The sequence below is a fragment of the Thermobia domestica genome, chromosome 5 (genome assembly GCF_964235325.1).
Source record: "Thermobia domestica chromosome 5, izTheDome1.hap1.1, whole genome shotgun sequence".
Classification (NCBI taxonomy): Eukaryota; Metazoa; Arthropoda; class Insecta; order Zygentoma; family Lepismatidae; genus Thermobia; species Thermobia domestica.
In genome coordinates, this window is record NC_137458.1 from 149,545,212 (window position 1) to 149,571,424 (window position 26,213).

General features: G+C 35.8%; 2 protein-coding genes across 2 annotated transcripts in view; one reads left to right on the top strand and one right to left on the bottom strand.

The window, feature by feature from the left end:
• LOC145686175 (uncharacterized) overlaps positions 1-26,213 on the bottom strand; it is a 158,301-nt gene that overhangs the window by 70,532 nt on the left and 61,556 nt on the right. The window contains exons 4-5 of the mRNA XM_081759195.1: positions 14,866-15,079; positions 3,775-3,953 (exon numbers count right to left, since the gene is read on the bottom strand). Coding sequence (XP_081615321.1) covers positions 3,775-3,953; positions 14,866-15,079 — 393 coding nt within the window. The remainder of the gene's footprint in view (positions 1-3,774; positions 3,954-14,865; positions 15,080-26,213) is intronic.
• Positions 25,142-26,213, top strand: part of LOC145684553 (uncharacterized) — an 11,513-nt gene continuing 10,441 nt past the window's right edge. Inside the window, exon 1 of the mRNA XM_081756947.1 lies at positions 25,142-25,741. Coding sequence (XP_081613073.1) covers positions 25,724-25,741 — 18 coding nt within the window. The 5' untranslated portion in view covers positions 25,142-25,723. The remainder of the gene's footprint in view (positions 25,742-26,213) is intronic.

Below are 26,213 nucleotides of genomic sequence, written 5' to 3' on the forward strand. Positions count from 1 at the left end.
AATATTGACCCTCGATGCTGGCCAAAACATGAGACGGAAGGAGTAAGAAGTCTTTTTTTTGTCTTCTCGCCACTTGTCAAGAAAATGCCATTATGCAAAGAGATGAAGGACATAGTGAATGAGAGGGATGGGAGGTCTTTTATTGAACGAGAAAAAGGTGACGTAATTATATAGGTAAAAGGTAAAGGTAAAAGGTAATTATATATTATTACTATATAATAATAATAATAATAATAATAATAATAATAATAATAATAATAATAATAATAATAATAATAATAATAATAAATCAAACGCTGAATCTTTGAACAATGGAAAGTCGATGTATGTATAGATGTGGACATCATCAGACATAATATACATAGGGCCTATAGATAGGTAGTTATATATTGTGCAATTTTGTGTGCGCTGTCTTCTAGTTTGTGTGTAAAATTGTGCAATTTGGACGGAAGGCGTGTGTAATTTCGCTTGCCGTGTCTGGCAACACTGGCTGTGAGGTTCCTTCTAATTTAGAAGGCTTTGTATAGTGTGGAAACAATAATACTAATACAGTACTATTATTACGACTAACACTACTACTAAAGTCCATTCTAAACAAGAAGCAAATTGACAGCTCAAAAACACGTGCAAGTTTGTTTTGAAGAAAGGAGTCTACGTTACACTGTTATTGCGGTCACTCAGCGAGGGTCGAATCATAAACGCCCTTTTACCAACAGTGGGTGGAGGGTTTCCTTGGCAACAGACCTTAATATTCCAATGTTGCCGCTAGTAAACGCGTGTTTTCAGAAAGAAAGAAGATATTTTTAGTGTTTCGTTTCCTTGTGTGTGGGGGTGATTTCTAGATTATTCTTGTGCATTCGAGTTTTATCTTTGTGTACAATTCTGTAAATATATTTGTATATGTGAGATATTTTGTTGTATATATCGTGTGGTGTTGTGTGTTTGTGTATATATATTTATATTTGTGTATATAACGAATATATAGGCTATTTTAAATTATGTCCAGTGAAATGAGGACATTCTCCCTGCAAAACGGCCGAGAACACATTCTTCTGAAAGAAAGAACGTTTTAGGGAAAGGTATTCCTATTAAAGGACAATCAAGGGAAATTATTTGCTCGGTTCGGGACTATTTCGAACAGGAAAGGGACAATGTCCGATTATCCCTGTAAATAAGGTGCTTGACAGGACTGCCGCTGCTGTAAAAGTAAATAAATGTACCATCGTGAAAATTGGCAAGGAGAAGTTCGAAAATGAAGAAAATCAATCCGGGTCTTCAAAATTAGAAACTCCATGCAAGAAGAGAAAAGTAAGTAAACGTGTGACGAATTTGGATACTTTCCAAAAAGACGCTATACGGCGACATATTTATTCTTATTATCAAAAGAAGGAGCACCCCACTCTCCTGAAATTACACGCGTCACTCCAAGAAGCCGAACTTTTTCAAGGAAGCAAAACATCCTTGTATAGTATTATTAAAAAGTTGGGGTTTTCGTATAAGAAAATAAATGGAAGGAGACTTTTAATGGAGAAGCCGGACGTTTCTGCATGGCGATGTAGATTTCTTCGGGAAATATTAAAACATAATTTTGATAATATAGTGTGGCTTGATGAAACCTGGGTGAACGTGAACCACAGCGTTAGTAAAGGATGGACCGACGACACGCTTCAGGGCACAATGGGATTGCCGTTAGGTAGAGGGGGAAGGATTATACTTCTTCATGCCGGTACGTCTTCTGGGTTCCTCCCAAACTGTTCCCTTCTCTTCACATCGAAGAAAACAGGAGATTATCATGAGGAAATGAACCAAACGAAATTTCTTCAGTGGTTTCAGGAATCTCTTCTCCCCGAACTGCACACGCCATCCATTATTGTTATGGATAACGCAAAATACCATTCAGTTGTTGCTGACAAAGCTCCTACTATGGCCACTAGAAAAGAGGACATTGTTCGTTGGTTAATTCAACGCAACGTGGAGGTTCGAGATGATTTGAGAAAAGCAGAATTAATGCAACTCGTGCAAAGATACAAACCCCAATTCCCCTCATACGTCATTGACAAAATCGCTACTCAACATGGACATAAAGTAGTGAGACTTCCCCCTTACCATTGTCACTTCAATGCCATAGAACTTATTTGGGCACAAATTAAAGGGTACGTTGGTCGTAAAAATAAAAGTTTCACCATGTCGTCTGTTGTAAAATTAACAGAAGAAGCCATAGCCTCAATTACGCCAGAAAACTGGAGAGATGCAGTTAACCATACGTATAAAGTTTTCAAGATGCATGGAAAAATGAAGGTGTGCTTGAAGAAAGTGTAGAACAATTAATAATAAGTGTTGGTGGTTCCAGTGATTCATCTGGTGAAGAGGAGCTTAGTAGCAGTGACATCAGTAGTAATGATGATGACTTGAGTGGAGTCTATCCACTGGAATAAATTACATTTCAGATATGTCTGATTCTAAATTATGCTTGCATTTACCTTTCTAGGCCTTTACTGAAATAAAATGAAAATAGTAGTTCTTTCAGAAAATGTGTTCCGGGGGGAGGACACAAGTAGTATTCTGGGGGGCACTGCTGGTACTATTTTATTTATTATTATATGATAAGACGTATTATTTTGATCTCGTCCGGGGGCACTCTCAGAGCTCCGGGGAGGCAGTGCCACCCCAAAAACATGTCTGGAAGAAACCCTGAATGACAAAAGCAAACTTTTTTTTTTTTTTTTTTTTTGGACAGCACAATATATATATGTTCCAGTGACAAAAAATTGAAAAAGCAAAATCGTCGCGGGAACCAAAAATTGTTTACTGATCTCATTGCAGAAATACTTGTTTCTTACGTTTAGTCAGTATAGTACCGTAGAACGGGGTGAAACAGATCACTAGCACACACCTACATTGAAAGAGTGCTGTCACCTATCGTTTCAAATTGAGTGTAGGAAATATATCATGAAAAGAAGGGTGATTAGACACGAGATCTGTGAGCATAGAAAGTTAGAGTATGATGCATGCAGATTGTGTGTATAGTGCAAATTTGCTTAATGGTAAAAACGTAATTATTGCAGAACCCTGTTTCCGTTATATTGGTGTGACTACAGTACGCAGTTATAGCTTTTAGCATCTGCTAGAGAAACAACATAGAAAACTAAAAAACTAAAGATCATTTATTTGTAAATATTTGTTGACAAATTTCTAACAAATGCATATTTCTACCAGCCCCAAATTTCAGATGAATACGGACATTCAGAAGTGTTTTGTAAGTTCTTTTTATCCTCATGATTTGTTTATATTTTTCATTTATTTTTTCCTCATAAGCATTAAAAGATGTTCTACTGTTAAAAAAAACACATTTAAAAAGAATACTTTCTTTACAATCACAAGCAAGATTTCATTTCTCTCTCTCTCTCTCTCTCTGTCACATAAACACACACACACACACAGCCATCCCCCTTCCCGAGAACTAACCGGGCTGCGCACGAAGTGGCAACAGCGTACCACGTGCTTCTCCAAACGTCAATTTGCTTCTAGTTTAGAATGGACTTATAAGAATAATGTTACTAACTTCATCAATAAATATGAAAATCGGGACATTTTAAAGTCCCGAGCCGACAGAGCCAAATCGGGATGGGTGGCAACTCTATTCTGGAAACCTTGTATATGATAGGTAGAGGTATAAGAAATAGTAGCAACATCAATGCAATTCAAGTATAAAACATGATTGACTTTTGCTTAACATTAAATTAGCTTTCATTGAACTAATCTTAAATGAGTTACCTGCATAGTGAGCTTAGGTGATTGGTTCCAACCAGCAACCCAGCAGTCTGTATAATTCAGCATATCGGCAGGTGCTAAGCAAGCGAAGGATACATGAGGAAATTGCTCTATAGCTGGAGCATATTTAAGTTTCAGAACTGCTACGTCAAGCCCTGAGTTTCGGCAGGTACAATTGAAATCTTAAAAAAAAAAAAAAATCATAACTTAGTTTCCTCAATATTAATATGATACTAAATATGTTACTGAATATAGCAACAATCAATTGTCACGTTAAGTAATTAAAATGATGCTAATTAGAATGCTAATTTGTTTTAAAATAAAAGGACAGGCATAATTTATTTGGACTATTTATTAAAACCGTCAGCTTAGATGATAATAATATAGAAGCAAATAATATTACAAGATCATGATATAAGATATAAGAAGTATAGTGGTTGGGGTCGCACCAAGGAGAAATCCTTGGTTCTCTCGTGTGTATTTAAATGTTATGTAGTCCTCTTTTCACAACAGTATGTCATGCAAAGTTTATTATAGTGCGTCCAGTAAGAGAACGTCTCTGACAGCTCGCAGTGACATTGCCACTACTCGCGTGTCAACGTTTTTTTCGGTGCAACTGTAGTGACAATTTAATTAATGGTATAAGACAGAGTGATCGTGGTTGGTAAAACTGGTATCAAAGTAGGGGCTGCAATGTAGGTCCATCAACTTGGAGTGCGGAATCGGCAAATCACATATTAAACATGTTCATAATTTTGTACATATTTTGTACAATTTTGTACATCTTTGAAAAAATTTTGTACACTCCTGTGTTTCCAGTAATTTTCGATCAAAATTCCGCACTCCAAGTTGACGTTTGAGTGCGGAATCACCAGATCCGAGATTTAAGTAGCTAAAAATAATCTGCAAATTTTGTACAATTTTGTACACCTTTAAAATAATTTTGTACACCCCTGTGTTCCGAGAAAATTACCGTCAAAGTTTCGAACTCGACCATCAACTTGGAGTGCGGAATTCTCAAATCGAAAAATTAACTATCCAAAAAGTATCTACGAATTTTGTACATTTTTGTACACCTTTTAAAAAATTTTGTACACCCCTGTATTGCAAAAAAAATGGCCTACTTACGGATGCCACCATAAGCAAACCATTGAGTTGGAATGCCGATTGGCAACATATGACATATAATTACCGCATTTGATTGAATATATGCCGTAAAATTTTGTAAACCTTCCGTAGAATTTTGTGCACCATCCAAATAATTTTGTACACCCCTGTGTTTCCAGTAATTTTCGATCAAAATTCCGTACTCCAAGTTGACGTTTGAGTGCGGAATCACCAGATCCGAGATTTATGTAGCTAAAAATAATCTGCAAATTTTGTACAATTTTGTACACCTTTAAAACAATTTTGTACACCCCTGTATTTCGAAAAAAATGGCCTACTTATGGATGCCACCATAAGCAAACTATTAAGTTGGAATGCCGATTGGCAATATATGACATATAATTAGCGAATATGATTCAATATATGCCATAAAATTTTGTGCACCTTCAGTAGAATTTTGTGCACCATTCAAATAATTTTGCACACCCCTGTGTTTCCAGAAAATTAGCTCCAAAATTTCGAAATCAACCATCAACTTGGAGTGCGGAATCTTCATAGCGAAGATTAAAGTAGACACAAATAATCTTCGGATTTTGTACACCTTTCAAAAATTTTGTATATCCATGTATTTTGAAAAAGTAGAAATCAAACATGAATTCTACCATAAGCAAATCCAATTTGGAGTGCCATTTAGTAATATCAGACATACAATTAGTGGATATGATTGTACATGTCAAGTAGAATTTTGTACACCTCCCGTAGAATTTTGCACATCACTCTAATAATTTTGTACACACATTTGTTTGGAAGGAAATAGCTCCAAAATTTCGAACTCAACCATCAACTTGGTATGCGGAATCATCATATCGAAGATTTAAGTAGACAAAAGTAATCTACGAATTTTGTACACTTTGTACACTTTTCAAAAAATTTGGTTAACCCCTGTATTTGGAAAAAAATTTGGCTTTAAACTTACCGATTTTATCATAAGCAAACGATCATGTTGTAGTGACGATTCGCAATATCAGACATTTAATTAGCGGATATTATTGTAGATGTTCCGTGGAATTTTGTACACCTCTGTGTTTCGAGAAAATTAGCTCCAAAATTTCAAACTCAACGATCAGCTTGGGGTGTGGAATCTTCATACTGGATACTTAAGTAGAAAAAATAATCAACGAATTTTGTACAGTCATGTACATCCTTTAAACATTTTGTGCAACCTTATATTTCGAGACAATTGCTCTTAAACTTACACTATCAAGCATATCAAACCATCAACTTGGAGTGCCTAATCGCTATATCGGACGTATAGGTATTAGATATTATTGCACATATTCCGTAGAACTTTTACATCTTTAAAATAATTTTGAACACTTCTGGATTTTGAGAAGAATACCTTCAATATTACGCACTGAACCATCAACTTAGACTTTGTACTCATCATTTCGAAGATTTAGGTAACTGTAATCGGAATTGAATTGAACTTGAGTTCCTTGTTTTTAAATCAAATAATGGTAACAGAATTGTATTTTAACAATACTGCAAATTATTCTGAAGAAACAAAATATAGAAACATTACATGTAAACATTACATAAAAATTTGGAAACGTGTAGGGCAAACAAAGTAAGAATAGAAACAAAATTAAAGAAATGTAGAACCATATTATCATTAAATGTAAAATAAGGACCCTTTAACGAACATTTGTCTCATCTGCTTCAAGATTTTTTCTTCTAAACTAATACATACTTAGGTTTGTAGTATAAACTTGTAGGTAGCTAATAAATCTTCAAATTTATGGGAGGCAAAATATTGAGAAGATATATGTTACAATATAAGGAACAACACTAAAACAAGTATCAGTAATACTATACGCTGTTAGTTTTCCTATTGCTCATATTAATATTAATAGGAACTAGTAAATCTACACATAAGTTGCCTCACACAAAGTCGAACGTAGACACGCTGTCATTGTCTCTGGATGTAAACTATTATCGTTCTCATTCTATGGCGAGCAACGTTAAAAACAGAAGTGGCTATTTTCTGCAATTTCCTGTTTAAATAAAGGATTACCAAAGGAGACGGAACTATTCTTGAGTCGTTTAAACGATTGGAGAAAAACGGCTTCTTTCTATCTATTACAGTTTTTGATTTTTGAAGATCAATATTGAAACTAGAAGTAGTAAATTTCTACCACTTCCTTTTAAAGTAGAGAGATATGGAAAACGATTAAGATGTCAAATCGATTCCAGGAAACAGCTTCTTGCTATTTTTTACCGTTTCTGTTCTATGAAGATAACATTGAAACCAGATTTTAATTTTTACTACTTCCGGTTTCAATAGAGGATTACCGAAGAAGATGGGAGCTATCCCTGATACAATTAAGCGATTGCAAAAACCACTTGTTTCTTTGTTTTACCGTTTTTGGTCAATGTAGATCAATATTGAAACTGGAAGTAATAAATTTTTACCACTTCCAGTTATAGCAGAGAGATACGGAAAAAAATTAAACATTTTCTGAACACGTGTAATCATAAAAAAAAAGAACAAAAGAAACCTCACTGACTTTCATTGTTTGTTCTATGAAGATCGAAGGAGACGGAAGCTATTTCTTAGATACTTAATCGGTTCTACCGCTTTTCTATCTTTTACCGTTTGTGGTCTATGGATTAATATTGAAATAGGAAGTTATAGTGGATTCCAACCACTTCCGTTCATCAGATCGCCGCCAAAACTATACAGCAAAAGCTATCTCACGAGTCCACCCTAAAAATTTGAAGTCAAAAGAACCAAAATTGGGGCTTGTAGCGTAGTACTGACAAAAGCACAAATGCACATCGAGTTATCTTATGAGCTCACTTCGTTCGGCACTAATGTACAACGTAATCTGATTAGTGAGCTGCCACATTTGTAGGCCTGAAAATAAGTTCTCATTCACAGAGAACGCGCTTCAAGTACGGGATTGGAAATTCGCCTACACCAGATAATCCGAATGAATGAGCCACTGTTACCTATGTGTCTCTTAATTCAGTATACACGAAATAATACAATAGTAGCCAATATAACTTCATCGGAAAGTATGAGTTAATTCAATAGTTATAACATATCAAAGCAATAGGTTTCTTGGAAACATAAAGAGGCACAGAACAGACAAAAGACAATTTTATACGCTTACACTGTCCCTACAAAATTAGTTTTTATTTGAAAAATTTAGACAATAAGACTTTTCTCATGAATACATATTCTGAAAACAATTAAATGACTAGATAGACTAGAAAAGATAGACTGACTAGAAAAGATAGAAAGAAGCGGTAGAACCGATTAAGTATCTAAGAAATAGCTTCCGTCTCCTTCGATCTTCATAGAACAAACAATGAAAGTCAGTGAGGTTTCTTTTGTTCTTTTTTTTATGATTACACGTGTTCAGAAAATGTTTAATTTTTTTCCCGCACCTCTCTGCTGTAACTGGAAGTGGTAAAAATGTATTACTTCCAGTTTCAATATTGATCTACATTGACCAAAAACGGTAAAACAAAGAAACAAGTGGTTTTTGCAATCACTTAATTGTATCAGGGATAGCTCCCATCTTCTTCGGTAATCCTCTATTGAAACCGGAAGTAGTAAAAATTAAAATCTGGTTTCAATGTTATCTTCATAGAACAGAAACGGTAAAAAATAGCAAGAAGCTGTTTCCTGGAATCGATTTGACATCTTAATCGTTTTCCATATCTCTCTACTTTAAAAGGAAGTGGTAGAAATTTACTACTTCTAGTTTCAATATTGATCTTCAAAAATCAAAAACTGTAATAGATAGAAAGAAGCTGTTTTTCTCCAATCGTTTAAACGACTCAAGAATAGTTCCGTCTCCTTTGGTAATCCTTTATTTAAACAGGAAATTGCAGAAAATAGCCACTTCTGTTTTTAACGTTGCTCGCCATAGAATGAGAACGATAATAGTTTACATCCAGAGACAATGACAGCGTGTCTACGTTCGACTTTGTGTGAGGCAACTTATGTGTAGATTTACTAGTTCCTATTAATATTAATATGAGCAATAGGAAAACTAACAGCGTATAGTATTACTGATACTTGTTTTAGTGTTGTTCCTTATATTGTAACATATATCTTCTCAATATTTTGCCTCCCATAAATTTGAAGATTTATTAGCTACCTACAAGTTTATACTACAAACCTAAGTATGTATTAGTTTAGAAGAAAAAATCTTGAAGCAGATGAGACAAATGTTCGTTAAAGGGTCCTTATTTTACATTTAATGATAATATGGTTCTACATTTCTTTAATTTTGTTTCTATTCTTACTTTGTTTGCCCTACACGTTTCCAAATTTTTATGTAATGTTTACATGTAATGTTTCTATATTTTGTTTCTTCAGAATAATTTGCAGTATTGTTAAAATACAATTCTGTTACCATTATTTGATTTAAAAACAAGGAACTCAAGTTCAATTCAATTCCGATTACAGTTACCTAAATCTTCGAAATGATGAGTACAAAGTCTAAGTTGATGGTTCAGTGCGTAATATTGAAGGTATTCTTCTCAAAATCCAGAAGTGTTCAAAATTATTTTAAAGATGTAAAAGTTCTACGGAATATGTGCAATAATATCTAATACCTATACGTCCGATATAGCGATTAGGCACTCCAAGTTGATGGTTTGATATGCTTGATAGTGTAAGTTTAAGAGCAATTGTCTCGAAATATAAGGTTGCACAAAATGTTTAAAGGATGTACATGACTGTACAAAATTCGTTGATTATTTTTTCTACTTAAGTATTCAGTACGAAGATTCCACACCCCAAGCTGATCGTTGAGTTTGAAATTTTGGAGCTAGTTTTCTCGAAACACAGTGGTGTACAAAATTCTACGGAAGGTGTACAAAATTCCACGGAACATCTACAATAATATCCGCTAATTAAATGTCTGATATTGCGAATCGTCACTACAACATGATCGTTTGCTTATGATAAAATCGGTAAGTTTAAAGCCAAATTTTTTTCCAAATACAGGGGTTAACCAAATTTTTTGAAAGGTGTACAAAAGTGTACAAAATTCGTAGATTACTTTTGTCTACTTAAATCTTCGATATGATGATTCCGTATACCAAGCTGATGGTTGAGTTCGAAATTTTGGAGCTATTTTTTTCCAAACAAATGTGTGTACAAAATTATTAGAGTGGTGTGCAAAATTCTACGAGAGGTGTAAAAAATTCTACGGTACATGTAGTATCACATCCGCTACTTGTATGTCTTATATTGCTTATCGATACTCAAAGTTGATGGTTTGCTTAAAGCGGAAACCGTAAGTTCAACTCCCATTTTCTCGAAATACAGGGGCATACAAAATTTTTTAATAGTGTACAAAAGTGTACAAAATTCGTACATTATTTTTGCATAATTAAATATTCTACATGATGATTCCGCACTGCAAGTTGATGGTTAAGTTCGAAATTTTATAGCTAATTTTCTGGAAGCACAGGGGTGTACAAAATTATTTGAATGCTGTACAAAATTCTACGGAAAGTGTATAAAATTTCTCGGCATACGTTGAATTATATGCATTAATTTTATGTTATATATTGCTAATCGGCAATGCAACTTAATGGTTTGCTTATGGTAGCATTCCTAACTTGGCCTTTTTTTTTCGAAATTCAGGGGTGTCCAAAATTTTCTAAAAGGTGTAAAAAAGTGTACATAATTTGTATAAGATTTTTGGCTTGTTAATTCTTCAATATAAAGATTCCGTACTCCAAGTTGATGATTGAGTTCGAAATTTTGGAGCTAATTTTCTGGAATCGGAGGGGTGTACAAAATTATTTGGATGGTGTACAAAATTCTACGGAAGGTGTACAAAATTTTACGGCATATGTTGCATCAAATGCGGTAATCATATGTCATATATTGCTAATGGGCACTCCAACTTAATGGTTTGCTTATGGTGGCATCCGTAACTTGAAGGCATTTTTTTTCGAAATTCAGGGGTGTACAAAATTTTTTAAAAGGTGTACAAAAATGTACTAAATTCGTAGATACTTTTTGGATAGTTAATTTTTCGATTTGAGAATTCCGCACTCCAAGTTGATGGTCGAGTTCGAAACTTTGTCGGTAATTTTCTCAGAACACAGGGGTGTACAAAATTATTTTAAAGGTGTACAAAATTGTACAACATTTGCAGATTATTTTTAGCTACATAAATCTCGGATCTGGTGATTCCACACTCAAACGTCAACTTAGAGTACGGAATTTTGATCGAAAATTACTGGAAACACAGGGGTATACAAAATTATTTAGATGGTGTACAAAATTCCACGGAAGGTGTACAAAATTTTATGGCATATATTCAATCAAATGCTGTAATTATATGTCATATATTGCCAATCGGCATTCCAACTTAATGGTTTGCTTATGGTGGCATCCGTAATTAGGCCTTTTTTACAGGGGTGTACAAATTTTTTTAAAAGGTGTACAAAAATGTACTAAATTCGTAGATATTTTTTGGATAGTTAATTTTTCGATTTTAGAATTCCGCACTCCAACTTGATGGTCGAGTTCGAAACTTTGACGGCAATTTTCTCGGAACACAAGGGTGTACAAAATTATTTTAAAGGTGTACAAAATTGTACAAAATTTGCAGATAATTTTTAGCTACTTAAATCTCGGATCTGGTGATTCCGCACTCAAACGTCAACTTGGAGTGAGGAATTTTGATCGAAAATTACTGGAAACTCAAGGGTGTACAAAATTATTTGGATGGTGTACAAAATTCTACGGAAGGTTTACAAAATTTTACGGCATATATTGAATCAAATGCGGTAATTATATGTCATATATTGCCAATCGGCATTCCAACTTAATGGTTTGCTTATGGTGGCATCCGTAAGTAGATCATTTTTTTCGAAATACAGGGGTGTACAAAATTTTTTAAAAGGTGTACAAAAATGTACAAAATTCGTAGATACTTTTTGGATAGTTAATTTTTCGATTTGAGAATTCCGCACTCCAAGTTGATGGTCGAGTTCGAAACTTTGACGGTAATTTTCTCGGAACACAGGGGTGTACAAAATTATTTTAAAGGTGTACAAAATTGTACAAAATTTGCAGATTATTTTTAGCTACTTAAATCTCGGATCTGGTGATTCCGCACTCGAACGTCAACTTGGAGTGCGGAATTTTGATCGAAAATTACTGGAAACACAAGGGTGTACAAAATTTTTTCAAAGATGTACAAAATTGTACAAAATATGTACAAAATTATGAACATGTTTAATATGTGATTTGCCGATTCCGCACTCCAAGTTGATGGACCTCTGCAATGTCCCACCACATGTGGTAAGAAACGTCAGAGACCATCTCTTGTTGGCCGTGCTATAGCACAGTGCGAACTCACAAACTCAGGCGTCCCTTTACGACCGTCAGTCCTGTTTGGTTCATCCTCGATGTTTCGGAGCTCACAGTCTCCGGACGATGGAGATTGAATACACCAAATTACACTATTAGCTGGTGGAAGTTGAAAGATAATTATTGTTTTAAAACGCCAGCTTTTATATTATTACAGAAACTATTTTGGATCGAGAAAGGCACTGTGTATGCTGGTTTCTTTTTATTATATGGAAAATATGTTTTTTCACTTTCTTTCAAAATAATCACCTTGAAAGTTTTTATCTAATATATTTTGATACCACTGGAAAATCCGTTTGCGTACTAGCTCTTTTGTAACAATGTCATAGGACGTTTTTTTTTTTTTTTTTGTCTTTTCCGTGGTTGGATCACATTGTTATTCTTGTTCTTTAATAGAACTTTCACAAAGGAGTCATCACAAAGTATATGCGTGTATAATAATTTTAAACTTTTCATTGTTTAATTTTTATTGGAACATGATAATATTAAGTTTATACAGAGTTTCAGAACATACAGTATGTCGTCGCCAAGTAACTAGGTCCATGCACCTATACAAACTTTAGGGCCTATATATTAAGCGATTGTATTCCATGCACTACGAGTAATGTTTTCTGTAAAGACGCGTGCAGCTTTATTCCGCGAGACAGCCAGGCTGGAGACCTTGAGACGAGGTGTAAGGTGTGTTCATTGTGTGCATGGGCTTTGAACTATTGAAACTTAGTCTTCTTATGTGCATTCAGATTGGTTTTAATTTAGAACAACGAATATTCTTTACTAAATAAGTCTTTCGTGAGCAGGGCCAGAAGCGGAGTTTCGGGGTGGCAAATGGGGCGACTACCCCAGGCCCCGTGCTTACAGGAGCTCCGCGTTCTGAGCATGGTTCGTCCAAGTACTAGATACAAAAGCACATCGCGATTTTTACCAGTAATCAGGCCCCGTGGGGTCATTATTGGCACTAGGCCCCGCGCGCACCTAACATCGTCTCTGAGCAGGGTGAATACATTTAGTTTTCGAGTTACAACGGTTCCTAGTCGAAATAATGTAAAGGGGAGCTAATTGAGAAACATGGAGACTGGGTCGTAAAGGACTATGAGCAAAGTAGTAAACCATCAGTACTCGAAGAAAATCTGTGGAAGTTTCTATGCAACACTGTCTCAATAAATCCATGCGAAAATTGACCTAAATACATTGGTGTTGCAACTGCAAAGAAGGCAGTTCGTATGATGGTCAATCTCATCCCATGTAAATTGAAAGCTATTAAAAAAGTTATTGGCCACAGGATGCAGAAAGCAAATTCATTACTGTGATTAGTTTCAGTTTCTCGAAGACAATCCTGACGATTTTTTGAACAGGTTTGAACGCAGATAAGGAATTCTTCCTTTTATCAGGGTCTGTGTATAGGCAGAACTCACGTTTATGATCAGCCTACAACGCACATGGAGTACATGAAATTCCTTTAGATGACCAGAAAATTAAGGTGGTGGAGGATTACAAATATTTAGGAGAACTATAGTTGGCTCAATATTCTTCGCAAAAAAGTTCAGATTGTTATTGTAAAATAATTTATCAGTTCATGGGAGAGCTAGCAGGATGAAATTAGTAACACTTCAGTTTAGCAAGACAGCACATATAACCGGGAAGTACACGAAGTTACTGCAAGAGGTTTTCGGAGATTGGATTGTTTCTAAGGACTAGTAAGCCACCTCGCTCTTCAAACTTAATCCCACTGGATTTTTACTTCTGATGTTATGCAATAAGTAATGTTTGTAGACGAAAGCCCTACATGTCCTTAGAACTTCCAACTGCTTCTCGGTATTTAACAAAAATTTTGCACATGAACAAGTTATGAGAGACTCCGAGAACAAGACGAAATGCGTATACATATGGCTGAATGTTCAGAGGGACATTTTAAATAACTAATGTAAGAGTAAGTTAAGTAGTTTTTAGTGTATAACAGGTATATATATATATATATACTTTTCGAATACAGTGTAGTATGGATTGTGAGAAAAAAATTCTGCATAAAGAGATCCGAAAACTTAGTTTAGGGACAAACATTAAATACTGTCTTTGATGGAGTTAAATTTTTGAATTCCGTATATGTTCATATCAGAACTTATACCTAACCTGCACACGCATAGTACCATTTTAAAGAGAGAATCAGTGATGTCAACTCATAATGAGTAAATAGTACAGCGTGTGAGAGACTAATCTATGGTCGTTGATATGGAGAAATACAGTTTATTGCAGAATGTAGGTTTCCCAGGCATGATCAGCTTGGATTCTGTAATGTGATAAGTACTGCGGCTGAGTTAAATTATCATTTACCAAAACTTAGTGGTCTGACCAGGTGACTACAACAAAGGGAGATTAAGGGGCAGGTGCTTTGTTGTGGCTACGTCTGCCTCTCGACATGTTGAAATGTAGATCAATAATCTAAAGCTTTTCGTTTTCAGTATACAAAAAATTGCTACGCCCTAAATTTTCTTTACCTTAGGGAAGAAATTTTACTTGGAGTGTACTAAGCTTAATAAAATATGTAGAAAATATATTAATCAAAGTTCTATAAATACCTGCATGAATATGCTTTTCGGAGACTGGAATGTCAGTACTTGTGAAAACTTCTGCAGGGTGATCGTTGCCTAGGATGTCCCACTCTCCCAATCTGACCATCAATTCACTTGGAGACTTATCACTGACACAGGACGCTGCTGTTAAAACGTCCCTTGAGGTAAGGAGAGTAGCCCCACATAAAAATGTGTCTTCATTTGCATCAAACAGAACTGCCTGGAAAAGATAAGCTAGTACAGTATAAACTATACAGTATATACTTTATTCACTTAGCTACATACCAATGAGAGGGAAATTATGATTACTTTTAATTGTTACATGTAATTAACAATTGACGTTTCTACTGGTCAATTAACCAATTTATGTAGTTCAAAGTTTACTTTAATTGTAATTATTTAATTCTGCAATTAATAATTAATGATATAAGGACGCTAACCAATGATGATATACACTTGACCATTTCAATATTAAAGCGTATACTTACTGAAAGAGGAACTAATACATAGTTTGTGCCACTACCATCGAAGTTTTAAATTAATTAAAAAATGTCCAGTGCCCTTTCATTACCGGATTACTAACGAACGTATCTTTTATGCGCGTGGTTCTAGGTTAGATTCCAATAGTATATTTTTTTCGGATATATACTTTAGTAGTTTGAATCTCACTTTTAACAGTAGGTCCTTTCTCATATAGCCTCGAGACTGAAAAAGGTATGTCAAGCTACCAATCAAATTTATTTCCGAGGCAAACTTCTTTGACACATTTACTACAATAATTTTAGTAACAGGGTGCGGAATTAAGAAACAAGAGCGCCACTATTTTGGTCCATTCGAGTCTTATCAGTTATTTATTGTGTCTGTTAGCATAGTAGGGCACAATTTATGAGAAAACTTTGCTCAAATGTTTTTAAAACAACTTTTTTTTTTTTTTTTTTTTTTAAGTGATGAGAACTGAGGAGTGAAAACTGAGGGAGGGCAATTTATTTCCTTTTGTAGGAATTCATGAGAAGTAGGAATGATCAGAAATGTACTGCTCTTTTCCATTTAAAAAATGGAACAATCATTTCCTTATTTATTTGATCTATTACCTTAAGTTAGGGATGTTATATTTCAAAAGTGGAAATCCGGGAGACACTGATTTTATCTTTAAAATTCGCGAAATAACGGAGCAAAGTTGCATTACTTCCTTGAGTAGTGTAGCAAATATAAAAATCTAAAACAAAGTATTAGCCTCTCTCTAAAAACAACCTAAAAATGATTTTCTCCTTTGCATTGTAGTGCACAGCGACTCTAGAAATACAATGAAATTAGTGGAGGGCAATACAGTAACACAAAACAACCTTTAATTATAAAATGAACTTCTGATCTCTAGACGGATGCAAGGAGAAATAAATACCGATAATATTACAACAAATGTAATGGGTTCACCAGTTTAACCTCTTGTTTTGATCTGCTATATTCATAAACAGATTTTTAAAAGTTATACTTTCTCTGTTCGCCTAAAACCGGACATTTTTAGTCCCGAAATTTATTTTTGGGACACATGACCATTTCGGTAGTACCCCGGAATTTTCGGGACTTATATAGTTGACGAACTTTCAAAACCACTTCTCCTGAAGTACTGTATTAGGTTTCTTTCACTGTGGTGTTTATTCTTGATCTCCTTTTCACAACCACTTCTAGAACGCAGGCACGTAGCCAAGGGGAGGGGCCGGACCCCTCTTCAAAACCACAAATGAAAAAAATTAAGAAAGGATGAAACAAAAAGAAATGAGAAAAAGAAGAATCAGTGTTAAAAATTAAAAGCTACAGCAAGCTTTTGGTTACTCTTTCTTATGAAGAGATTTGTGTTACTTCCAATAGATGGTGGCATATGAGCGCGATAGCCTGGAAAAGTCAGAGGATTTGAAATTTCTAGAAAAGTTACGGAATTCTTAGAATTTCTGTTGCTATTCAGGGAAATTTTAAGCTTTCGAAAGCATGGTGCCATTCTGTTACAGTGTGGACATTTTGTATCATAATTTTTCGTCATAGCTTCTCTGCAGTATCAAACATGTTATTTCAGAAAGAGTTTTCTATTGCTCCTTTAACTTGTCTTTTGAAACAGACAGTAGTTGACAGAATAATGAAAACAAAAAGTTATGTGGAAAGAAAGTTTAGTTAACATTTGATTCAACTGAGAAAGGAACGCAGATATTGTAAAATATTTTCCAAGACATTATTGAACATGTACTTTTTATAATAGTTGAGGTCATAATGAAAGGGGAAATTGTTGTATTTGAGAGAACAAAGGAAGGAACGTAAATATTGTAAAATATTTTTCAATACTTTTTTCTTTTACTTGAGATTTCTTCGTAGTTTGTTATTAAAATACTTACTAACATATCCCCATTAGCCCGGGACTAGCGTCATTTAAGTTTCACTTAGGGTGGGGAGGCACTTGACCCCCCCCCCCGCTTCTAAATGACACTCCGAGCCTCGATACTGAAAAAGAGTATTAAATAAAATCTAATCAAAAAGAAAGCATAGTTAACTTACGATTGCTTCATAAGTTGACGTCCTTGTATAATGCAGCCCGTTTTTATTTTTACATTATGTTATGCGATTAAAGAACCAAAGAACCAGGATTTATGGAAATGTATAGACTAATTCCGGCTATCGCAAGAACAGGACAAGCCTCAAAATCCCATTAAATTGTAACAATCGTATACATGTTAACTAATGAAACTCAATCTGATCTGGAAGGGACGCGGTGACTCAGTGGTAGAGCGTTCACCTCTGGTGCTTGGGGTCCCGGGTTCAAACCCTGCTCCCGCCAAGTGAACTTTGTGGTGGACAAACACCGTGTGCGCCGTTTACTCGGGGTTCTCCCGTTTCCTCCCACTTTCTTCATTCCACCATTTCATTTATCTCTCATCATAACCGCCTCCTTTAGCCTAACCGGCATAACCGTGGGACGTAAAACTCAAAGATTTCATTTCATTTCATTTCAATCTGATCTGGGGCACGGTGGGTTCACGATAGAGCGCTCACCTTTGGTACAAGGTTAGCCTGGTTGGATCCCAGGCCGTGTGAGTGGTGAACAATATCGTATTCGTGAGTTTTGCGTTTCCTACTAGTTCTATGAATTCTTTCATAATCATTCACGTTGATCATCTGTTTCCTTCAGCCTAAAGGGTATAACCACAATACACAAAACAAATTTAATTCAATTTCAAAGGTGATCTGATGTAAGCCTACTGTTAATTCTACACATTTCACAGCAGCCTATTTATAGATACATGGAAAATCGTTGGTGGAACAGTTACAGTTAATAACATTCTTCCCCTTACGATCTGCTTACAAGGGACATCACCCAAATGTACGGCTCCGATTTCAATGAACTTTTTTCTCTCTTTCTTTTCTTTTTCTTTCTTTCTTTCTTTCTTTCTTTCTTTTTTCTTTTTTTTTTTTTTGCTGATAGAGGGCATGTATGCATTATTTGTGGTGACAGAAAGTTTTGCCATGGTGCATGTTTTCTATTTTTTAAATGTAATTTTTAAGTGTTGTGATATGGTTTTTAAAAATTACTGCACAAGTACCTTACTACCCTTTGTAAACGGAGTGTTAATGGGAAAAAAGTGAAGAACAATCATGTGGATACATATAAGGCCTAGGGGGAAGTCGAATGGTAGGTATGACATTGACGACAGCCATCTTGAAATCCGCCATTTTGAATTAAGGTCAAGTTTTTAAAAATGGGAATAGGGTAATATGATGTATAATTTCGTCAAGTTTTTAAAAATGGGAATAGGGTAATATGATGTATAATTTCGTCAAGTTTTTAAAAATGGGAATAGGGTAATATGATGTATAATTTCGGGCTAAAATTTAATCAGGAAAACAATGGTGAAGTTTGTTTTAAGATACGCACATTTGGGGAAAAGTTACAGGCATACTAATTGTGTATATTTTCTACTTACTATGTGCGTAAGTCCCTTACCTCCGCTTCTAACCCGCGTATTAATGATAATAAGTTGATATGTATCATATTACCCTATTCCCATTTAAAAAAACTCGACCTTAATTCAAAATGGCGGATTCCAAGATGGCTGCCGTCAAGGTCATACCTACCATACGACTCCCGCCTAGGCCTTATATTGTATCCACATGGTTGTTCTTCACTTTTTTTTTTTCATTAACACTTCATTTACAAAGGGTAATAAGATACTTTTGCAGTAATCTCTAATAACCACATCACAACTCTTAATATATATATATCGGGAGGGCCATTTTAATTAATCCACCACGGAAATATCTGAAAAATGATAAAACATAGAAGAAATGTTTCAAGTACACGTTATATATTGCTAAGGGGGAAACCCAATTCCGCCAAAAGTACCCCTCCTCGCCCCCCTAAATGGGGGTAACGGGGGGTAACTTTGAAATGTCAAATGCGAACATGGGTCGAGTAATACCTCGTTCGAAAGGTCTTGGAAAACTAAGTAACGTTGTACCTAAAGATGCTCCATATTGTGCACCGGTTTCAAAATGGCCGCCATAATATGGTTCGGAAACTCCAGTACCCGCAGTGTGAAAACCATGGAAGGTAAATGAATGGAATAAAATTGAAATACGTAAATATCATAGGGCATATCGAACGGTGTGGTCCCTGTGATCCCAGTGGCCTCCCTAAAGGGGTCTTGGGGGCTAACTTCAAAATTTCAAATAGTAACATGAGTCGAGTGGTACCTCGTACGATAAATCTTGCAAAATCTAAAATATTGCAGGAGAAAACGATTGATGTGAAATGGCAGTGTTCTCAAAAGGCCGCCGAAACATAGTATCCGTGTCAGAGAAAAGGTTTAGTACCCGTAGTATGAAAGCGATTGGAGATAAATCGACAAAAGAAAAACTGGAGTAGTTAACTGACGTAAGGCACATCGAGAGGTGTTGTCGGGGTGACTCCAAGGGCCAACTGAAAGGTATCCGGGGCCAACTTGAAAATTTCAAATAGCAGCTTGAAGCGAGTAACATCACGTTACATAGACAAATTAATATCAAACAGCTTCTGTAAGAAAATTTTCGACATGAGACACCGTTTTCAAAATGATCGCAAAGACATGGTGACTGTGTCTAAGAAAACGTCTAGTGCCCATAGTATGAATACGGTTAGACATAAATGAAAATAACGAAAATTAAATAGGAAAACCACGGAGGCGTTCCAAGGCTCGAGAATAATACAACAGAGATAAAAATATTAGAGTAAAATTGCCATAATGTATAGAGAGAAATTCAAGTCCTGCAAAATAATCTCTCCCTGCGCTCTGTATGTGAGTGGGGTGGAAAGTAAAGTGAAAGTTCAAACGAGAACTCTACTTTAATTCGTAAATTAAGGCTAACCTTACAAATAGGTATGGTGTGGTTGAAACATTTGTTTGTAAGGATGATGCTGTAGTGACTAAAAAAAGAGAAACTTTTATGCAATGCGTGCTGGTTATTCAGAAAGCATTTCGGGGATATACGTACACACCGTTTCGTCCCTCAAGCTCACAATATGACATGAATGCTAATAGTCAATCAAAATGTAACTGTGGCCATCCGCGTTAACTTAGTGCACCAATTCTCTATGCATGAAGTCTGCCTTCCAAACAGCATTGGGTAGGTCAAGCGTACGCCCGAACCGTTGTCCGGTCGGACATTGAAATTTTGAAGTTAGCCCACAAGACCCCTTCAGGGAGGCCACTGGGATCACAGGGATTACATCATTCAATATGCCCTATGATATTTACGTATTTCAAGTTTGTTCCATTCATTTACCTTCCATGGTTTTCATACTACGGGTACTGGAGTTTCCGAACCATATCATGGCGGCCATTTTGAAACTTGCACAATATGAAACATCTTTTGGTACAGCGTTACTTAGTTTTCCAAGACCTTTCGAACGAGATATTACTCGACCCATGTTCCCATTTGACATTTCAAAGTTAAAGTTTACGGGGGGCGGGGAGGGGTACTTTTGGCGGAATTGGTTTTCCCCCTTAGCAATATATAACGTGTACTTCAAAAATTTCTTCTATGTTTTATCATTTTTCAGATATTTCCGTGGATTAATTAAAATGGCCCATGGCCCACCCTATATATATATATATATATATATATATATAGAGAGAGAGAGAGAGAGAGAACATGTACCATGGCAGAAATTTCTGTCATCATAAGTAACGCATACATTCCTTCTATCAGAAAAAAAAGATCATTGAAATCGGAGCCGGACATTATGATGTCCCTTGTTAGATTCAACGTTGGCCACACATTCAAGCACCCAAGAACTGTGCGTCATATCCACTAGGAAACTTATTGGACGGGCACATAGAACACACGAATGGTTAACTCGACTACTTGAACTCAAATTTAGGGTCGCCCAGTGGGTGAAGCAAGGGACGGCTGCCTCAGTCTTCATGCTCGAGAGGGTCCCGAGCCATAGAAGGAAAGTAACAAGTTTATTATTTCTAATTCGTTCTTGGCATTTAAAATATTTGGAGATTATGAACCACCATTATGTAAGAATTTTTTACAATGTTATGAGGTGAACACATGACGTCATAGAGAACTCTGTGGTAAATATCTGAAATAACCTTTTGACACGGAGAACTCTTATTAATTTCTAAATTAAACTTTAAACCTGGATATCCAATGTATATATGAAAATCACTATGTTTGTGACTAAATCTCCTGAACCGCCCGACCGATCTCGATCAAATTTGTAACATGGATGAGGTTCGAAGCTGGCCGGTTTTAGGCTATTCACTTTGATGATAGAACTGAGGAGTGGAGGAGGGGTATAAAAATAAATAAAACTTAACTCCTGAACCACTCAACCGATCTTGATTAAATTTTCAACATAGATGAGGTTTAGGCCTGGTATCGTTCTTATGATTTAACTTTGACGAAGCAACGTAGGAGAGGAGAAGGAGGGGGAATATATAAAAATTAGGGATGCGCACGAGACGAGTCCGGACAGGATTTTCCTGACAAAATTCGAGTCGAGACACGGCTCTTCCAATAGAGAAATATACAGTTTTCGAGTCGAAACATCACTTTTACAACACATTTTCGAGACGAGACAGTCACAAATCAAGTCTCGTGCACATCCCTAATAAAAATCAATTTATATAATACTGAAGGTGACTATTTTTGAAACTTAATAACTCTTGAACTATCCGACCGATCTCAATCAAATTTTCAAGATACATGAGGTTCGGATCTGGAAATATTTTTGTAATTTCACTTTAACGGTAGATCCTAGAGGAGGGGGAGGAGAGGGGGACGTATAAATAAAAACTAATAAAACGTAAAAACTTTTGAACCACCCAACCAATCTCGATCAAATTTTCAACATATATGGGGGACGAGGCTTGGGTGTTTTCTATCGTTTCACTTTGACAAGCCAACCTAGAGGAGGGGGAGGGAGAGATATATGTAAAACAATTAAAATTAAAATGACTACCTGTGTGACTTCATCACTCTTGAGCCACCCGACCGATTTCAATCAAATTTTCAACACACATGAGTTTAAGAGCAGGGATTACTTTAGGATATTCACTTTGACGATGCGACGTAGGGTTGGGGGAGGGGGAAAGAAATTTAAAAATGATGAAAAATGACCGATATTATTGTTGAATCCATAGTTTTCGGGGTCGATGAGAGAAACAGTGACACTTCTGATGCTGTTTCAATCCAAATTCAGCCCCGCATCTTGGGGAGGGGGAAAGGGAAATACATAACACTGATCAATAATAACCCATATTAGTGTCGAATCCATAGTTTCCGGAGTCGCTGAGATGACCTGTGACACTTCCGATGCCGTGCCCCGCAAAATGGAAGAGGAGGAGGGGCAGATATATAATAATGATCAAAAATGGCCGATATTAGTGTCTGATCCGTAGTTTTTAGAGTCACTGAGATTAAGAGTGACACTTCCGATCCCGTTTAAAACCAAATTCAGCCCCGCAACTTGGGAGAGGGGGAGATAATAAAATGATCGAAAATGACCAATATTAGTGTCGAATTCATGGTTTTCGGAGTCGCCGAGATGATCAATGATCTTTCCGATGCAGTTTAAGTCGATGCCATTAAAAACGAAAACAGCATATTTCACGAGTACTAAACACACGAGAAACGTAGTTGTGTATTTAAATTTTCATTTCAACCCAGCGAAGCGGGTAATATAAGCTAGTATCCAATAAAACAAGAATTTTAGGAATGATCCAAAAATCGCATCAAAAGATTGTGATCTTGGCCAAGAATTAGTGTTTGGATCAGGTGCCACAAAATATTTGAACGGCCCCTAAATCGAGTTTCCCTTATTTAAGGAATAAGCACATCATATTGAGTTAAGTGATAGTTCAGGTTTGGCTGCACTATACGTAGTTCTCCAGATATGAGTTGCACAAGAAAATGTTTGATTGATGAAATATATTGGATTTTTTTAGATCAGGTGCCACAAAATTTTTGAACGGCCTCTATATTGAGTTTTCATATTTTTTTCGAAATAAGCGCACCATACTGAGTTAAGTGATAATTTTGGTTTGGGTACACTATATGTACTTGTAGTTCTCCAGATATAAGGCCTACAATAAAATATTTGCCTGAAATATATTGGATGTTTGATCCAATAAAAACTCTGGACATCAATGTTTTTGCAAGTGAATACATCAATACGAGTAATATAACTGGAGATCAACGCATGAAATGCTACAGCGCTGGTTACTGACCTTGTATGACTTATCCTAATGTAACAATAGTGTATTACATTCTCCTTACCATCCCTATTATAATTATCTAGGAAACATCTATTTCGAAGCTTGAAATAAGGATGTGACTGTTGTAAAATAGTAATCTGGTAACCATTGGGTGCTACGTGAATTATGCGTTACTCTTCACGGTTGTGAGGCGATAAATCAGCAGTAACAGTATTACGGCAAACTGCGCCAAAATAGTTGTGGCAAACGGCGCGTATTCTTGAGAGCTATGTCAACTATTCAAGAAATTCTCCAGTTTCGACAAAAAAAGAAAAAAATTGCGTCCGCGCTGCTACCAAATTAATTTTCGTAATTTCGTACACTTTACTCATATCTTAACTCTGAGTTTTTTACTTCTCTTAGTTCTTGATGCTTGGTTATGTCAGTATCCGTTTTTTTTTTTTTTTTTTTTTTTTTTTGGCCATACATTTCCAATAAGAGGTTAGTAATTATAACCCCGAACTTCTAAGCAGTACCCAAGACCATTTTATCCCTTTTTCCCTCTCGACTTTGCGTAACCGAAGTGTGGAAACAATTGAGCAAAACAACACCAAAGTTTTCTACCTGTTGACTCCTAACAAGAAATACTTGGCTAGCATTGTAGATGATAAAAACAGATTAGTCGGGATTAGTAAACTTTTCCACAACAAAGTTTATATCAATCATACAATAACTTTTTTCTTACTTCGAAGAGTTCAAAAAAATGCAATACAAACAAGGAGGGTATATACTCAATTTTGAGCGTATATCCCTATACACCATCGTTCTGTCGGAAATTTAAGGTGAATATAGGTTGGACTAACAATATTAGGTCGTTACGGTATATGTCGTATATGGTATTTCCGTATAAGCTCCATTTACATTCCTGGCAGCAACTAAAATTGTACTCACACCAATGGCAAAGCATTAGCCGGAAACCTTAACATTTTTTAGTTTAACGTTCCACAATTATGCATGGAGGCTGAGGGAGAAAGTGATGATAATGGAATGAAATAAATCGGAGAAAACAGGAGAACCCATGTACACGGCGCTTTTGTGTATCATAAAGTTCACTTGTGACTAGAGATGTGGGTCGGGTAAATACCCAGTGGATAGGTAAATAAAAATGGGTATTTATCCGGGTATTTACCACTTTTGTATTTACCTACCAAAAGTGAATATTTTACGAAAATCATTTATTATGAAGTTTTAAGAATTGTTAACCATACCGGTGTCGTTTTTCTGTATTTTATTAGTTACTGAAATTGTTACAAATATTACCCACGGTTATTTTACACTAAAATGCATAACATCCCTTAGTTTTATAGACCGCCTTATGCAGAGTCGTTTTGATGTATGATTAGCGTCATACTAAAGGCTGGACTACTGCAGGAAACAAATGTTAGTCGAACTCTTTAGTATGGCACTAATCACACTTCGGAACGACTCTGCATATGGCCCAGAGAGTTTTGCGGAAGTGCAGTTGCAGAAGTGCAAGACCTGGCAACACCACAGCACTGGCTTCAATGTGAAAAAGGAAGATAAGATAATCGTTGCAGTTGGTTGCGCAATATCTTGGTCTCTGCTTTCAATACAAGTGTTATGCTGTGTTGTGCTGTCACTCTTCTGTAAGTTATGATTGCATGAGTTTCTGTCTAAACTGTATTCTTTCACTGTTGTTTGAAAAGTGTTTTGAAAAACTAGAAATATAACATGGAGAAGAAGAGTCGTGCAAGGCAATTTTTTAAAGCCAAAAAGAAAGGTGTTGTTTGCAAGTTCTGTAATAAAGAATATAAACATGCGAATGTCAATAAAATGACAAATCATTTAAAAAAGTGTTTTAAGTGTCCAGCTCACATGAAACGGCTTGAAGAACAACACTCTGCAGTACTTTTTCGAACACGGTTGCAAGTACATCTTCTGCGAAAGAAACAGCAGAATTATTAGAAATATTTCTAATATTTCCTGATGTTAGATATTCCTGATGTTTCAGTGTCAAGAGAAAGCCCTGCATTTCTATCGCTGGTTCATGTGCAAATACAACTACTAGTTCTCATTGAAGTAAATCATTAGGTTCTTTGTCACCATTTGTGGATCACATGGATGCAGTTACAAACGTAAGTTAAAAACAGTTTAATATAGTTTAACCCTTTGACTATCAATTTTTTAAATGTGAATATTCTTTTATATGCACAACTCCGTTCATGTGGGATATTCCTGACATCTGTACACAGGTTTGGAAACTAAACACAGTCTCCTGGTCACATCTGGTACGATGGGAGAACAACATTTTATTCAAGAAGTATTAGAAAATGTAATGCAAACGGTTCTATACCGTCACGGACACCACAACAAAAATTACATTACATTACATTGTTGTTGATGTTTATTCTCTTTCCAGCTGAGGCGATTTTATCTCGATTGGACACCCTAAACATATATACCGGGCAAATAATATTCATTTTATTATATGACACCTCACATTAAAGCTTGAAGCACCCTCAAATGGGGTACTTACGGGAACTAATGGCAACATAAGCCTCATATTTATGCTCAGGGTGTTAGATTCATATGAAATATACACCAACA